The following is a 17,063-nucleotide window of genomic DNA, read 5'->3' as shown; positions in this document are numbered from 1 at the left end:
ATGACCAGTAACCCTAGAGGAGTCAGCGTCTGTCTTCGCCCAAGGTGCAGATGCGGAAAGGAACCGGGAGCGAGAAGGCGGGAGTCAAAAGACCTAGGAGCGGTAAATAGTGGGTGTTGGGTGATGGGGCGCGTTTGTCTTTCGCCCTGCCTCTCTGGCTCCTAACCCTTTCCACGGCCATCCCTCCCCCCATAGCAGGCTGCAGAGCGAGCGATCTGGCCAAGGATGTCTGAGGAAACGCCTGACGTAGAGACACCCCCTCCCCAAGGCGCAGCCGGCTCCTGACTGTAGAAGGTCCCCAAGAGAGGGCGCCCTCCGGGACGGGATTGGACCCTGCTTCGCGGAGGCGGGACTCGGGGCCCGCGGGCGGAGGGGTATTTAAGAATGGGCGGAGTTGGAGGTGGCAGAGGGCAAAATGAGTGGGCTACCCGGTGCCAGCACCTGCCCAGGTCCGGGAGAGGCCTCCGACCTTAAGTCCCCCCTGGGCGCCAAGTTCAGGGAACCTCTTACCGAGGCCCGGTTTCAGCAGCTCTTCGGGGACGCAGAGCAGGAGCCCGAGCTACTCGCGGAGCCCCGCTGGTCGCGGCTGCGCCGGCTTTGGAAGCGGCGGGCCCGCGCCTGTTCCGGACCGGGGCCGTGGCCCCTGCTGCGGGCGCGGCTGCCCCCGCTGCGTTGGCTGCCCCACTACCGCTGGCGGGCCTGGCTGCTCGGGGATGCGGTGGCCGGAGTGACCGTGGGCATCGTGCACGTGCCCCAGGGTGAGCGGCGCCAGCAGCAGCCTGTCAGGGGCCCAAGCTCTAGAGGGCTTCGGGTTGGCACGGGGCCTGGGAACCGGGAGCGAAGTGGTGGGTTAGTGTGGCTTGAGGGATCGGCGACAGGGACCTGAGGCCAAGTTCTGGGTAAGGACAGTGGAGCTCCATCAGATCCCCACCCCCAGCTCCCCTCATCTGTGCAATTATGCGCGAAGTCTTGGACACGGTCCGGCCCAGGGAACTGGAGAGAGGCAGGACGCCTGCCCCCCAGGACGCGGCCGACACAGATCTCTGACCTTGTCCGCCCCACGACCTCCCATCGAGGCCCGTTAACCCCTCAGTTCCCTCATGTGGCGGGATTTAGAGTCCCCGGGCCAGCCTCTAAGAGTGCGGGAAGGGAAGGACAGTCCTGGAGGCTGGGCACCCTGCCGCCTAACCTACACACCGGAGACCTTTCCTTCCACTACTCCCCCAGGCATGGCTTTTGCCCTCCTGACCTCTGTGCCCCCAGTGTTCGGACTCTACACTTCTTTCTTTCCCGTCCTCATCTACACCTTGTTGGGTACTGGGAGACACCTGTCCACCGGTGAGTGACCCAGTGACTCCTCTCCTTCTCTGTGGGGTGGAAAGGACAGGGGTTTGAGGCTTCCGTTCTTGTAAGCTCCCTCGCCCTTATTCCCGTCTTCACGCCCCCCACCTTCCCTTCCGCCTCTGCCGCTACACTGCCGTGAACCTCTGACCTAGACAGTGCTCGCTGCGGGTGCTGAGTGGGTGCAAAGAGGCGGGAGTTTACTCGGACTTTTCCCCTCCATGAAATTTGGTTAAAATGAACGTCTCTACAACTTGGAAGAGGGGAGAGGAGATACTCTGTCGCCCAAAGGAGCAGGCAGTCCCCAGGGCGTCTGCAGGAGGGGGCAGTGACGCAGTTGGGAGCAGTTTTTTCCCGGCGGGCGCTCCCTCCTTTCCTCCCTCACCGCTGGTTCCGGGCTGCTGCACCAGCTCTTGGCCCCAGAGTCTTCACCTGAGCAGCAAGCCTTCTAGGAGAGGGCGTCTGACGGCAGCATCCTGGGCGGAGAGCGCGAAGCCTGGGCTGTCGCCGCGCCCCAGGTGGCACAGCTGGTGATCTCTGCGTTTGTCCCCCGGCCCTAGGAACTTTCGCGGTACTCAGCCTTATGACGGGCTCGGCCGTGGAGCGGCTGGTGCCTGAACCCCTCGAGGGGAACCTGAGCGGCATTGAGAGGGAACAGCTGGATGCTCAGCGGGTTGGTGCGGCTGCGGCCATGGCCTTCGGGAGCGGGGCACTGATGGTGAGGGAGGACCTTGGGGGAGGACCCTGAGGGAATCCACGCTGGGGGCCCGGAGAATTGGGCCAGGGGAGAGGGAGGGACAAGTCTCCAGCACCGGTCTAGGCGGGAGAGGTGCGCGGACAAGCTGGTGCACTGCGCCGGGGCTGGTCTGCTCCTTCTCCAGTGGTGATGGCTCATCTTCTCCCCTGCAGCTGGGAATGTTCGCGCTGCAGCTCGGCGTCCTGGCCACCTTTTTGTCGGAGCCTGTAGTCAAGGCGCTGACCAGTGGGGCCGCCCTGCACGTGCTCGTGTCCCAACTGCCTAGCCTTTTGGGGTTGCCCCTCCCGCGTCAGATCGGCTGCTTCGCTCTCTTCAAGGTGAGGGTGGGAGAAGAGCGGAGAGGCTTCTAGCGGTCCTGGGAAGAGGGAAGCCCGTAAAGAAAGGAAGTGGGGGCGAGTGGAGGGATAGTGTGTGGCATGGGCGGAGAAAAGGTCAGAACCACGTGGCTGAATGAGGGTCGCTGAGGAGGTGGAAGCCCTGATGGGAGCCAGGACAGGCCTCGCCTCAGTCTGGCGGGTCCGCGCTGGGGGCAGTCGACCCTGGCCCCAGGCCCTCTGCTCACTGCCCCTGCCCGTAGACGCTGGCCGCCGTGCTGACGGCGCTGCCGCGGAGCAGTCCCGCCGAACTGACCGTCTCGGCGCTCAGCCTGGCGCTGCTCGTGCCCGTCAAGGAATTGAACGTGAGGTTCCGAGACAGGCTACCCACCCCGATCCCAGGGGAAATCGTCATGGTGAGGATGGGGTCCCAGCCCCGTGCACCGCACAGACCCTGCCCGTCCGGTAGGAACTGGCCGCTGCCGCCCCTTCATGGAGTGCAGAGAGGTCACAGATGAGAGGTCCTGCTTACATGTGTACTTTTCCAGGCCTCTTCCCAGAACACTTTGACCCTCGGGAATCCCCCACCCAAACGTCCCCCCTTCTCTCAAAAAGCCGGCTGTAGGCCTCTTAGAAAGCCTTCTTCCTCCTTACAGCGCCCCCTTGCGGTGTCGCTCGCCACGGCACCTTCGCTCCCGTCTCTCCCCTCGCTGGTCCCGCACTGTAATTCACGGTTTATCTTCCTCCCCGCGTCCACCTACATTTCTCTCTCCCGCCCCAACTAAACAGGCTCTCCTCGTCTCCACGGATACCCCATATATCCCTTGATATAACCCAGCTTCCCTGCTTAGAATGGCTCGATTGCACCTCTTGATATCCACCATCCCTCATAGCAGCCCCCTCTTACTTCTTCCTGTCCCTCTCTCTCCATAGCTCCAGGCATACATCATTCTTCTTTCCCATCCCCAACCTCCTTCACTCTAAACCAGTTGTTAGGCATCCATCCCCAAAACATCCCAGCTACCCCAGTTGCTGGGCTCCTGCAACCACCTAATCCTGCGTTGCAATCCTCTCTCATATTGAGCTCCTTCCAGCATCTGCCAGGGGCCTGTCTCCTCCCATGCTCTAATTTGCTCTCTTTCCCAGGTGCTTCTGGCCTCCGTGCTCTGCTTCACCTCTTCCCTGGACACAAGATACAACATCCAGATAGTTGGATTGCTGCCCGGAGGGTAAGAGAGAATGGAAAGGCACCAGTTTTCTTTCCTCACAACTCTCCCACCCAGCACCTTCCCCTGTCCTGCCCTATGCCATTTCCTCTCTCTTGCTCATATCCTTGTTATACCCAACCCATTCTCACCATGGATTCCTCTCTCTCTAGATTTCCCCGGCCTCTCCTCCCCAACCTGGCTGAGCTGCCCAGGATTCTGGCCGACTCGTTGCCCATGGCACTGGTTACCTTTGCAGTGTCTGCCTCCCTGGCCTCCATCTATGCAGACAAGTACAGCTACACTATTGATTCCAACCAGGTGTGACTTTGAGTGAGGACCCCAACCTCATTCAGGGGACAGCCCCCTAATGGGATTCCCCCCTCCCAGCCATGCCTTTGTCTCCTCTTCATCTCACTGCATCCCTCCAGGAGCTCTTTGCACATGGTGTCTCCAACCTCATCTCCTCCCTCTTCTCTTGCTTTCCCAACTCGGCCACATTGGCCACAACCAGCCTACTAGTGGATGCTGGTGGGAACACACAGGTAAGAGCACGTCCCTGGGTGAGGAGAAGGGGGGAGGGGCATCCAGGTTGGGTGGTGGTGGAACAAGTGGAAGATTGGCAGATCCCCAGTTGGCAGCTCTATAGAGAAGGATGGAATTCTGTGAGGGAAGGTGAGTGAGGAGATGGGATTACCTGGGTAGGAGGTATAGAAGAGAAGAAAGGTACATTAAGACCTTTGTAGACTCTAAGCACTGAAAAAGTTTATGGTGCCCTATGTGCAGTTCAAAATAAGAACAACACTATCTGGAAAATAAATTTAAGAAACAAAATTCTGGTGTTTTTCCTTGTGAGGACATTTTCTTTTAAAAAGAAATATCACATATCAAAGTCTCTCCCTAATGTTTTTGGTTTCTTGTACTTTGTTGGTGCCCTAAGCATGTGATTAACCTGCTTTTAGGGTCATCCAACAATGGCTTTTAAGATGAAGGTAGGCTGGTGGGGGAGGGATAAGTTGGGAGATTGGGATTGACATATACACACTGCTATATATAAAAATAGATAGCTAATAAGGACCTACTGCATAGCACAGGGCACTCTACTCAATACTCTGTAATGACTATGGGAAAAGAATCCAAAAAAGAATGGAGATATATATATATATATATATATATATATATATATATATATATATATATATATATATATATATATGTATGACTGATTCACTTTGCAGTACAGCAGAAACTAACACAACATTGTAAATCAACTATGCTCCAATAAAATTTTAAAAAAAGATGGAGGTCAGCTACAAAAATAGGGATGTTGAACTGCATCTTGGGGCAGACCAGCAAATGACAGGCATTTAATTGGGGGAGGGGAAGGTAGGTGTGAGCGGCAGAATATCAAGCAGGGGGTTGAGGAGTGAGGAGTATCAGTGTGGAAGGGGATTTGGGAGGAGGGAGACTTCCAAGGAGGATGAGGCAGAGTAGGCAGGGAGACCAACTCTCACGCGGGGGTGGGTGAGGTTCCCTCCCTTCTTTGCTTCCGTCCCTCCTTCCCTCTAGGTGGCAGGCCTCTTCTCCTGTATGGTTGTCCTGTCTGTCCTGCTGTGGTTGGGGCCCTTCTTCTACTATCTGCCCAAGGTAAGCAGCAGAGGAGGTGGAGGGGTGGCTGGGATGGGTGGCGACATCCCTCCACACTGGGGTGGTCAGCTTACCTCCTCTGCCCCAAGGCTGTCTTGGCCTGCATCAACATCTCCAGCATGCGCCAGATGTTCTTCCAGATGCGAGAACTTCCACAACTATGGCGCATCAGCCGCGTGGACTTTGTGAGAAATGGCAGCATTACCCTCGGATGCCCCCTCCCATTTACCAGCGTCCCCAGCCTCTGCCCTTGATCGAAGCTAATTGTCCCAGTCCTAAGTTCTGCAACCCACCCCCCCCCAACATGTATACCTCCTAATCCCTTTACTCAGAGACAAGGTGAAGGGTGGAGCTTGAACCTCTTCAGACCTGAATATTTGTAACTCCCCAGATGGTTCAAGGTCTGGGGTCATTACACTTGGTGTGTATCCCCTATTAGGTCCATCCCGTTCCTTCCTTCTGTCATTGTTTCTACTTTCTCCCAGGCCATCCCTCCCCATCACTTGCCCCGGCAGTCACTGCCCCTGGACAACTTTCCCTGGCAGGGATGGCCTGGCATTTCTTTTGGTCATTTCGCTCCCATCCATGTCCTGCAGGCTGTGTGGATGGTCACATGGGTGGCTGTCGTGACCCTGAGTGTGGACCTGGGCCTGGCTGTAGGTGTGGTCTTCTCCATGATGACTGTGGTCTGCCGCACCCAGAGGTGGGAGTAGAGATGAGGGGAGTCAAGATGAGCGGAGGGAAGAGAAAAGAGTGCCTGGGGTGACTCTCCAGCCAGGTCAGGCTGGGAATCTGACCCCAGCTTCCCGCCCAGGGTACAGTGCCTGGCACTTGGACTGGCTGAGGGGACAGAGCTCTACAGGCCACTCAGAGAGAGTCACAAGGTGGGTGGGCTACAGCCGAAGAAGGAAGGGAAGATTAGACTCGGATGTTTCACTGACCCTCTGACCCCTTAGCTCCTCCAGGTCCCAGGGCTCTGCATCCTGAGCTATCCAACACCGCTCTACTTCGGGACCCGTGGGCAGTTTCGCCGCATCCTGGAGTGGCACCTGGGGCTTGGAGAAGGAGGCAAGGTGAGGGACTTGGTCAAAGGGGCATGTGGCTTCTTTGGGGGTGGGAGACAGGTGGGTGTTCTGGGGGGGGTCATTGTGCTCAAGGGGTGCATGTTCGTGCTTGTGTCTCAGAGATGGTGACTACCCTTTTCTACTCACAGGAGGCTCCAAAGACAGACGGCCCACCTGATGCAGGTGAGATGGGATGACAATGAGGGAGATTTGGGCACAACCCATGGAGGCATCTGGGTACTCCTGCCTTCTGCCATCCTAGTTGCTGAGCCTGTCAGAGTGGTAGTCCTAGACTGCAGTGGTGTCACCTTTGCAGATGCTGCAGGGGCCAGAGAAGTGGTTCAGGTGAGGGAGAGGGTAGGTTAAGGAGAAAGTCCCCTTGTCCCACGAATACTCTCTGATATAGGATTTAACCCCCTGCCCTCCCCCCCGCCCCACGTAGCTGGCCAGCCGATGCCGAGATGCTGGGATCCACCTTCTCCTGGCTCAGTGTAATGGTGAGATGTGGAGGATGGAGGGATCTGGAGAGTGGGGAGTGACTGGACGCTTGCGGGGAAGGAAGAGGACACGGTGTAGTTGTAGGACCTGAGAGCCTGACCCCTTCTCCACACAGCCTCAGTGCTGGGGACACTGACCCAGGCAGGACTCCTGGATAGAGTGACCCCAGAACAGCTGTTTGTGAGTGTCCAGGATGCAGCTGCATATGCCCTGGAGAGACTGGTGAGGGGGCAGTAGCAACGGGAGTGGAAGCCAGGAGGTGCTGGGCTATGGCAAAGGAGGTGTGAGTCAGTGACTGAAGATCCAGGCAGAGGGATTTGTGAAGGGGGCTGAGGAGGGAGATGAAGGAAAGGGGTGGGGATGAAGTGATTAGTCTATATAAGACTAAACCAGGGAGACTGGGCCCAGCTGTGGGTGAAGAACTGAGGAACTAAGGTTCCAAAGCAGGCGGGGTACCCCTGAGAGGTCTGCCAAATCTTGGGTGAGGGAGGGGGGCACCTAATCTACTTCTGACATGTCCCTTCCCTTTTCCAGGAGCTCACTGGTCCAAAGACTTGCACAGTGTGGGTCTGACCCGGTCATGTGGAGTGTGGAGGGTCCCAAAAGCATGTGTGTGAGGAGGGCCAGGGTCCCCGAGCCCCCTTACTTAATATAACTAATAAAATGAAGCTGAAAGTCTCTGGGGTTCATGAAGTGAGTCTGGGTGTCTGCACACAGACCCTTGGTGCCCCATTCCTCCATGCGCACAGCATTGCAGAGACACAACTGAAAATGGCTTTCACCTGTATGTTCACTGGTCCCCACACCAGCTCCCGTCACCAGTTCTCTCCATGGGGTGGGGCTGCAGTCGCTGCACAGAGTCCTGGATCCAGGGATGCGAGGGAGGCCCCAGCCCTGGGAATATATACTGGGGGCTTCCCCACCCCCTTGGTCCCAAGGAGATGAGAGTGTTTCCGCTTTAGGATTTTAGAGTCCCCATGGGCTCTTTGGCACTTGGAAAGCAACCCCCCACTTCCTGCCCTATGGGAAGGGGGTGGGAGGAGGACTTGGCACTGGCTGTGGGTTGAGTTATGGCTCCATCATGCCCCTGGGCACTCGCAGAAAGGAGGAATGTCACCAGGACAAGCCCCTATTTGGGATCAAGTTCTGAAGGAGATTGGAGACAGTCAGTGGAGTGGTCACTGGCTGGTGGGCTTTGCTAGATATTCCTGGCAGGTGCAAGGAGGTAGGCCCAGCCTGACGGTTGGAAGGCCCCGAGTGGCCGTCACTCTGAGGTCATGCACTGGAGCCGGTGTTTGAAGAAGAGCAGGCGGTGTTTGGCCACCTGACTTTCATCCAGGGATCCCGGGTAACGGTACCGAGCATAAGTCTCTGCCCTGGCGTCCCGTGATGTCCAAGGCAACTTCAACTTGGATGCGTGATCCACAACAACGTCTGAGCAGGAGCCCACCTGAAGAGAACCAAGTCCATCCAGGAAGAATTCTGGGGGTGGAGGAAAGGCGAGGACACAATGAAGGGTCTTGAGGATACAGAGGCCCCACCGTTAAAGGAGAACTGAGATTTGGGATATGCTGGGTGCATATGCAAAGACCCCATTTCTAAGGACCTTGGGCATGTAAATCAACCCTTTTGAGTCTTAGTTTTACTCTTGTATAAAATGGAGTCAATATCCTTACCTTGTGCTTTGAAAACTGATCCTCCGCCCCACCCCCCGCCCCTCCCTGCCCCGCCCCCAACACACACACGCAGAGGTTCAATAAATGCCGAATGGGCTGCTCCGAGGTGGTCTGAACCAAGGGATACGGCTGGGAGCGAGATAAAGGTGCAGGTGGCAGTGGTGGGGAAGCTCAAGACGGACCCAGCAGTTGTACTGGCTGTGGAGGTTTAAATGATGCTCGGGGCTGAGAGGGTGGAAGCTCTCTCTCTTGCCCGGGCACAGGTCTTGGTAAATCTTCGTAGAACTGCTCTAGGGGCCCCGGTAGCAGCCGTGGGCTCCACGGGGGTGGTCGGGGAGTAGTACCCAGGGCCCTTGGCGCCTTACTGCACCGAGCCCAGCCCAGCGCCCCGCGGGATCCCTGCCGGGCCCGGCCAGGAGGGGGCGCCACTCACCCAGGTGCGCCACGCGGCTGAGGCGCGGGTCAAAGCCGACCTCGCGCACCTTGTCAGTGCGCGCCAGGAAGAAGTTGACCACGCCGTCGGTGACCACGCACCCTGGGAAGCCGACGAGCTCGTGGTGGAAGCCGCGCTTCTGCCGGAGGCAGTTCCCGCGGCCTGGCGCGCCGGGCTCCACGCTCAGCAGCTGCCGGTACGTGGTGGCGAAGCCGGAGATCTCGCGCACCGCGCCCCCGACCTGCCGGGGCGGGAGGACGGCTGCAGGCGGGGCGCGGACCGGAAGGGGATCCTCTCCCCCTCCAGGGCGGCTCTCCTGCCCTGTCCTTCCCCGCTTCTCCCCTGCAGGACCCAGATAGTGCCCCAGGCTCCGCTTCGTCGTCCCCTCCCGTCCCAGGGCTGGCTGCCCTCAATCGGGTCTACCGGCCGGCCGCGGCCTTAGACTGCCGAAGGCTCTCCTCCCACCCTACATCTCAAGGCCCCTCCCCTACCAGGTCCAGCGGCGTCCGCTCCAGCACGTCCACAAGCCTCTCCAGTCGTGTCCGCGCCGTGAAGACGAAGTCGTCGTCCACCCACAGCACGTACTTGGTGGTTACTTGGGATACGGCCAGGTTCCGGCCTGCGAACCAGCCCTGGGGAAGGGTAAGTACGGTTGGCGATGCTGTCGAGATAGAACGTAGCCCTCTGCCACCTTTTCTCCTCACTCCTGACCCCTCTCAACAGCCTATGCCCCTCTCCAAACTTTCGAGTGCTTACGAATGGCCGGGAGCTAGGTAAAAAATGCATTTCCCACTTGTGTGAGGCGCTGAGTCAGTGTTCTGGGGGAAGGTATTGGAATGCATTTCATTCATGCGTTCATTCATTCATCAACTATCTACTGAGCCCCCCACTAGGTGCTAAGCACCATTCTCAGAACGCAGCGCTGGTAAGACACACGATTCCTGCTCCCGTGGAGTTTACATTCCAGAAATCCTCATGCTTAACAGGCGCCTCAGTGATTCTGAGGCAGGTAATCGTGGAATCACTATGGTGGAGACTGCAGACTGAGGGTGCGCCCCCTCCCGGTGCCCTGTGGCGCACAGTTCAGCCTTGCTGGCTGCTCACCTTGCCAAAAGGCATGAGATAGTGCTCGATGTGGGGACCTCTAATGCTCTCTGGCTTGTCGCTGTCGTCGGCGATTACCACTGTGACTGTCGGGTAGAAGCGGCGGATGCTGGCGATGAGTGCCCGTAGCCGATTGTAACGAAGGAAGGTCTTAGTGGCAATGGTGACCAGAGCGCTGATGTTGTACTGGGCTGGGAGTGAGGGGCAGGGTTAGGTGCAGAGGAGAGTAGGGAGTGAAGAGCAGGAAGACATCTCGCAGGGGTGTCTCCCAACTTGTCGCCCTCTCCCAACTTGCTCCCCATCAGGGCTGGATCTATGTCCCTGAACATACCAGTCTCACCTCCCAGGGGTAGAGACCCAGGTGGGTACAGCTGAGGGCTGGGTGGGTGTCTTATGCGTATGGTGAAGGCAACTTTGTGTCCCTCGGTGGAGAACCGGACTGGGAAGAAAGGACATGAGATGTGGCCCCTAGGGCTTGGACAACATTGTCTTTTCAGTAAAACAATATTTAAGCGCCTACTCTGTGTAGCACTTTTCTAGGTCCTGTTAGACAAGAATGCAAGGTTCTTATCCCCATGGAACTTACATTTTAATGGGTGGGAGAAAGATGATAAAAGAGTTCATTAAAAAGCTAACCTTTATTGAGCATTTACTATGTGCCAGGCACTTTTAAAGTTACCTTAAATATATGGACTCATTTAATCCTCACAGTAGCCCTATTAAGTAGATTCCTACTACAGAAAAAGAAGGCACAGAGAAGTTAACATGTCCATAATTACCCAACTGTTAAGCAACAAAGCTGGGATAGGAACCTAGTCAGTCTGGTTCCAGGCTAAGTAAGTAAGAAAATTCAGATACAGATAAGTATTGAATAGAAAATAAGACAAGTAATGTGATAGTGAAGAGGAGCCATTTGAGCTGAGATCCAAATGATACGAAGGAGCCAGCTATGCAAAAATCTGCGGGAAGAGCATTCTAGGCAGAGGGAACAGCAAGTGCAAAGGCTCCAAAGTGGGAGCAGGTTTGGTACAGAAGCCTTGGAGAGAAGCAGGAGGACTGTGTTATGCCCCTTTTGCTAGAGGAGAAATGGGGGCTCTGGGAGATAAAGCCCTTTGCCCTCTAGTAAGTGGTGGGCTGGGAATAGAGCTTGAGTCTTCTGGCTCCTGGGGCAGGTCACTTCCTGGGGCCCCCATGGTTGGCCTGAAGGGGGGACACACCCAAGGCTCGGGTTTCCCTCTGGCCTGCTCCAGCCCCAGATGAACAAAGGCCCCTTCTCTCCCTCCCTGGCCCTGCTGGCCCAGCTGAAATGCCCATTGTGTGGCTGGGCAGCGCTGGCCATGGCCCGAGTGTCTCCCACACCCTCTGCCACTTGCTCGCTCCTGCCTTTCTGGGCTCCCTGTGTTCACCCAGCCTGTTACTACCTCCACCTGGGCCTCGCACCTATGTCTGCTGTGTTTGCCTGGTAGCTTCGGCTGCTATAAGTCACCAGTTGCAGCTGCCGATTGAGTTGGTCCAGCCCTGGGCTGGCGAGGGTGAGATGTGGCTGCCCCTCTCCAGTGAGAGTCACTCCAGTCACTTCCCCTGCCACGTCCCAGGTGCCCAAGGAGGCAGTCAGGTTCACCTGGGAGAGGGGATTGGAGAGTGCAGAGTGAGGCCCCAGACCCACCTCTTGCCTCCCTGGTTCCTCCATCCCTCCTTTGGCAGCTTTGTTGCCCTCCCGGCATCCTTAATGCCCACTTGGCCTCCTCGCCCTCCTGTTTCTTCTCACCTGGTATACCTCCTGACCAGAAGTGGCCTGCAGGCTCAGTCCTGGGAGGAAGGAGAGGGGATCAAAATCACAGACAATCTGGAATTCCTCATTTTCTCTTCCCTCTTTCACCACACCCAGCACAGAATTTCTCATGCATCCCTCTTGTTGAGGCCACAGCAGGGCACATTGCGGGGCATAGCCTAGAGTAACTTATTTTTTACTCCTTCCCATCAAAGCAGTAGCTCTTCTGTGGCCTGCCCTACCTGTTCACCTAATTTTGGCCAGTCAGCAAGAATAGACCCTTCTCCCCAAACCTCTCCAGTCACTGTCTTCTACAATTCCTGACAATTTTAGAGTCCCTTCTGTCCCCATCTCCCACCTCATGAGCCCTCCTTGACCTCAAGTCTCCCACCTCCCATTCCAATCTTCCCTCATTCTTCCTCACCCAACCTGGGCTCTGCCACCCCCCACCGTGGCTTAGGTCATCCCCTAGGACCGTTCTCCCCACCTGGCACCAAGATGCTCCTGAGGGGCTGGACCTCCACACCCTGCAGGGGGTACTGTAGTGGGGAGTTGGCAGGGGCTATGAGCAGCTGGTCAGCAGCAGACTGGCTCCTGGCAGTGAAGGAGGGGGAGGACAGAGGAGCAGTCAGGGGGAGACGGGCTCTCCCTCCTGCCACACCCACCCTCCAGGCTTCCCCCTGCTCTCCCCCTACAGAGTCATGCCCTCCTTTCCCACTGGTACCGGTACCTTGAAAGGAAGGCCTGGAACTCCTGCTCCCTCAAGGCAGATGCAGCCCTCAGCTCCTCAGGGTCAAAGGCCTTGGTGAAGTCAATGGCTTGGATCTGCCTCTGGAAGGGGAGGTGAAGGCTCCCCCCACTGGACTCACAACTGCAGTTGTTTGTGGACAGCAGCCTGGAGCCGGGAGGAAGGGTCCTCAGAGCCCAGCCATGCAGCTCACTTATCCCACAGAACATTTACACAGGACCTACATCTTGGCCTTTCAACCCTGTCCATCCAAAATCTGTTCCCTTAAACACTGCTCTTCAAATAGTCCCCAGGAGGAGGAACCACCAAAGGAATGACGCATCCCCTAAATCTGGATTTTACAGAGGTGTAGAATAGGGCCAATTGCTAGGTGTTCAGAGTTGCCTACACGCCATTAGGACCCCACCTGGACTCTCCTTTCATAGGGAATCACCAGGACTCAGAAAGTCAGGGCCCTCCCCTGACGGCACACCCTCCCTTCCCCGTACCGTGACAAGGTTCTTGGAGGACAGATTTGTCCCCCCGCCAGCACAAGACTCAGTGGCCCCCTCCACCTCCCACTTCACCCCTCTGCAACCAGTCGTGGGGAGCCCAGGCATCAGAGCTCAGCAGTGGAGGAAACAAGAGCTTCCCACGCCACCCCCCAGCGAGTGCCGTGCCAGTACCACGACTCCTTGCACTCACCCCACCACTTGCTCCTTGATCCTGACTGGGATGTGTGCGTACCGGGGCTCGGGGGCAAGACCTGGCAATTCTGGCCTGGGGTTGCCCTGCAGGGGCGTCCACAGCGCAAGAGGTGCCTGGAGGCCCGGCGCGACCCGGGTGCTCACGTACAGGAGCCCCAGCGAGGCGCAGGCGAGCAGCAGGACCAGCACACAGAGGGCCCGGCGGCCCAGCCGCATCCTGGGTGGGCGGTAGGGATGGGAGAGTGAGAAAGGTGGGGAGCGAAGGCGTGGGTTGGGGCCCCCGCGCTTCCGGAGGCTCCTGCCGGCCACCCGGGGCTTTCCACATCTCGCGCGCCAGGATTTGCGTAGCGAATCGGTACCCCTGTCCCCTCCCCTCACTTCCCGGGCCTCGGGTCTCCCGGCCTCCTTTCTTCTCTCCCTCTCCCGCATCTTGCTTTCCTCTCACGCCTGAGGCCGGGCATCTTGAAGCAAGAGAACGTTGGAGGTAGTGGTTTCGATGCGGCGGCTCATAAGTAGAAGAGTACCATTTTATCAGAATAGCGGGTGTTCCCGAGCCCGCCACCTCCCCTGGCCCGCGCATCCCCCAACCCCTCAGTCCGAGCATCACCTGGCCCCGGCTGGGCTGCAGAGGGCAGCGCCACACCTTGCCTGTCATGAAAAATGCAGAATCACGCCCGCGCTACTGGGTGGCCCCGGCGGAGGTGACCCCATGAGTGGCCTCGGGAAGCTGTGCGGGGGGACAAGGTGGACCTGCGTGCGCGCCTCTTCCCGCCTCCGGCTCGGCCCCTCATCCCGCCCGGGCACTGACCTGTCTAACGCTCTGAGGCCGCCGCAAGATTTCGGTCCGGGCTGCGCCAGGCTCTCAGCCCCAGCCTGGGGGTCCTCATGGGGCTGGAGGCGGCCTGATGGGGGAGTCGGGTGTGAGGCTGAGAGTGAGGGGGATCCTCCTGCCTCCCGAGCGCGCCCGACCCCTCCCGCCTTCGGACTCTCCGGGCTTTGTAGACCAAGGCGCTGGGGTGGTTCTGGGCGTTTCCTGCGGAGGTGGGGATCGGAGTCCAGAAGCCGCCGCACCCCAGTCCCAGAAACAAATCCGAGGCTCCCCGGTACCCTGTTCCACTTGCCGGGCCGGGAGAGGTCGGGCCGCCGCCCGGCTCTTCAGTTCGCGGTTCCGCGCGGCTCAGCTCCCGGGCTGGTTCGGCGGAGGATCCGGCTACGCGCGGGGAAGGAGAGCGCTGGGGCGCCTTCTGGTGGGCGCCGAGGACATTGTGGGGGCGCGAAGCCCGCGCCGAGCGCAGGTCCTTCTCTCTACCCCCCCTCCCCCTCCAGCCCTTCGCCTCCGAACCCTGGCATCTCCCCCGCCTGCCCCCAATCCCAGTCACTCTATTCCCTATGCGTTCGGAGCCGCCCTCTCGTCTAGACTGTAGGCAAGGACAGGCGACAAGGGCTTCGGGAAGAGTTGGGGCGGAGACGCCCTGTAACCCCATTTCAAGGAAGATTTGGGTACTTAGGGTGAGATAAAGGAAGACAGACAAGACTCTGGAAAATAAAAAAATGCCTGGCTAAGAAAGATAGGTTCACAGCCTCCCTCCCATGCTCGCCTCCCCCGCCCCCCAACCCCAGTTATCTAACGAACACTCAGTGATGTACCAAACACTCGGCAATTCAAGGGCCTGCTTCTCCTGACTGCTCCTTGTTGCAGGTTTGCGGGAGGAAAGAAACCCCAAACAGTGGCTAGATTGGTTGTAGTTCTGCGTGCAAGCTGCAGACCTGTAGACTCCCTTCTTTGTAGCTGGATTCTTGACGCTGTCCTAAATTCCGTGGTTCCACGGTTCCAATAAAAGATGTCACGATTTAATAGGGAAAAAAGATATAATAAGAAATGTAAAATAATGAAAATGTGGGGACGGGGAGAGGGAAGGATGGATTGTTGGATGAATTGTGTACAAAGAAATGACTAATCAGCTGGGGGAAAAGTGCGATTCTCACCCTCCTTACACCAAAATAAATTCCAGATCTATCAAGTATTTTAGTATTAAACGTGAAACCACAAAGAGCAGTAAAATAATTCATGGAGTTTGTTTTGTTTTTTATGGTCTTGGAGTGGGGAAGAGATATATAAAAAATATTTAATATCAAGATATATAAAAAACTCGAGTGAAAAAATTTCTGTAAACAAACTTGAGAGAGAAATGACAAACTGTGAAAAAGTATTTGCAACATGTAAGACAGATGAAGGTCTGCTTTTCTTAAGAGCTCTAAAACATCAGTAAGAAAAAATGGGGACTTCCCTGGCTGTCCAGTGGTTGAGACTTCACCTTCCAGTGCAGGGGTGCAGGTTCAATCCCTGGTCAGGGAGCTAAGATCCCACATGCCTTGGGCCAAAAAACCAAAACATAAAACAGAAGCAGTATTGTAACACATTCAATCAAGACTTTAAAAATGGTCCACATCAAAAAAAAAAAGAAAAGAAAAAATTATCAATTACCACCAAATGAACAAAAATTGTGATTAGGCAGTTGACAGAAAAAGTGAAAATGGCTTTTAAAATATATGAAATTATACTTGACCTTATTCATAATAAATAAAATGCAAATTAGAATAACAATGAAATGGTTTTTGATTACCAAGTTAGTAAAGGTCAAAGAGCTTGCTAGCACATTGAGTGGTCAAGTATTTGGAGAAACAGTCACTACCATACATTGCTGTGAGTGTAAACTGACACAACTTAGAGCAATTGGCCAATCTATTAACACTTAAAATATTAATCATTTAAATTTTAAATATTAGCAAGTTAAAATTTTAAAGATATGGTTCAGTCAGACAATGGAACACTGGGTTAATCTATATCTATTGATACTGGATGATATCCAAAGCTGTTAAGCAAAATAAACAAGGTACAGAACAGCATATATAGTTGGCTCCTGAGTGTGGGTTTTAGCTTCTGGGTTTGTCCAAAATCTGGAAATGAAGTGCTGCCATAATAAAAACCTAAAAATGTGGGAAAGACTTTGGAACTGGGTCTTGGGTAGCAGCAGGAAGGAATTTGAGGAGTGTTAGTGAAAGACCTAAGAATGTTGAAGAGCATGTTAGTAAAAGCCTCATGTCCTTTAAGGAGGCTGCTGATAAAGAGAAGTGAGGAAAGTAGGGAAATTGAAGGAAAGGGGGTCCTTGTTATTGAGATACATTTAGCAACATTGTCACCAGCAGTGGGGTGGAAAGTAGAAACTATACTAATGAATTGCAGATCTCATTGAGGAGATTTCCAAGCAGAATGTTGAAGGTGCCATCTGGTTTCTTCTTGTTGCTTTTTTTTTTTTTTTAAATAAATTTATTTATTTATTTTTGGCTGCATTGGGTCTTCGTTGCTGCGCGCAGGCTTTTCTCTAGTTGCGTGAAGCGGGGGCTGCTCTTCGTTGCGGTGTGCGGGCTTCTCATTGTGGTGGCTTCTCTTGTTGCAGAGCACAGGCTCTAGGCGCATGGGCTTTAGTAGTTATGGCATACAGCCTCAGTAGTTGTGGCGCACGGGCTTAGTTGCCCCGCGGCAAGTGGAATCTTCCCGAACCAGGGCTTGAACCCATGCTCCCTGCATTATCAAGCGGTTTCTTAACCATTGCATCACCAGGAAAGTTCTTTTTTTTTTTTTTTAATATTTATCTGTTTATTTATGCTCTGGGTCTTATTTGCAGCATGTGGCTTGTAGTTGCGGCATGTGGCCTCTTAGTTGCGACATGCATGCCGGATCTAGTTCCCCGACCAGGGATCTAACCCAGGCCCCCTGCATTGGGAGTGTGGAATCTTACCCACTGGAGCACGAGGGAA

The 17,063-nt window shown here is 55.7% G+C and overlaps 2 protein-coding genes across 12 annotated transcripts; one reads left to right on the top strand and one right to left on the bottom strand.

Moving 5' to 3' along the window:
• Window positions 1–337: 337 nt before the first annotated feature.
• On the top strand, window positions 338–8,433 carry SLC26A10P (Solute carrier family 26 member 10). 2 transcript variants are annotated; one of them, XM_030866489.2, is made up of 18 exons: window positions 338–758; window positions 1,228–1,338; window positions 1,902–2,059; window positions 2,251–2,415; window positions 2,676–2,828; window positions 3,559–3,641; window positions 3,791–3,938; window positions 4,049–4,162; window positions 5,187–5,264; window positions 5,354–5,449; window positions 5,861–5,967; window positions 6,079–6,148; window positions 6,221–6,337; window positions 6,478–6,511; window positions 6,591–6,673; window positions 6,771–6,825; window positions 6,942–7,048; window positions 7,361–8,433. In XM_030866489.2, the coding sequence occupies exons 1-18, from the start codon at window positions 416–418 to the stop codon at window positions 7,397–7,399; spliced, it is 2,061 nt and encodes a 686-aa protein (XP_030722349.2). In that variant the 5' UTR covers window positions 338–415; the 3' UTR covers window positions 7,400–8,433. The 2 variants fall into 2 exon arrangements, with proteins under 2 accessions (XP_030722349.2, XP_060161541.1); XM_060305558.1 differs by lacking the exon at window positions 7,361–8,433 and having other exon boundaries at window positions 6,645–6,673; window positions 6,771–7,079.
• Window positions 4,877–14,910, bottom strand: B4GALNT1 (beta-1,4-N-acetyl-galactosaminyltransferase 1). Of its 10 annotated transcripts, none has more exons than XM_070046389.1 (13): window positions 14,892–14,910; window positions 14,366–14,454; window positions 13,243–14,146; window positions 12,541–12,705; window positions 12,298–12,404; window positions 11,808–11,848; window positions 11,480–11,660; window positions 10,371–10,478; window positions 10,040–10,230; window positions 9,427–9,567; window positions 8,936–9,176; window positions 7,609–8,308; window positions 4,878–6,647 (listed from the first exon to the last, which is right to left on the bottom strand). In XM_070046389.1, exons 3-12 carry the CDS (start codon window positions 13,671–13,673, stop codon window positions 8,091–8,093), a joined length of 1,824 nt encoding a protein of 607 aa, XP_069902490.1. In that variant the 5' UTR covers window positions 13,674–14,146; window positions 14,366–14,454; window positions 14,892–14,910; the 3' UTR covers window positions 4,878–6,647; window positions 7,609–8,090. The 10 variants fall into 10 exon arrangements, with proteins under 10 accessions (XP_069902491.1, XP_030722357.1, XP_069902490.1 ...); XM_060305564.1 differs by lacking the exon at window positions 14,892–14,910 and having other exon boundaries at window positions 13,243–13,461; window positions 14,053–14,146; window positions 14,352–14,553; XM_060305565.1 differs by lacking the exon at window positions 14,892–14,910 and having other exon boundaries at window positions 13,243–13,461; window positions 14,053–14,146; window positions 14,366–14,553.
• Window positions 14,911–17,063: the final 2,153 nt, after the last annotated feature.

This window comes from Globicephala melas, chromosome 10 (assembly GCF_963455315.2).
Source record: "Globicephala melas chromosome 10, mGloMel1.2, whole genome shotgun sequence".
NCBI lineage: Eukaryota > Metazoa > Chordata > Mammalia > Artiodactyla > Delphinidae > Globicephala > Globicephala melas.
Note: the sequence above shows the minus strand (reverse complement) of the source record. Positions and strands in the feature narration are given on the sequence as shown.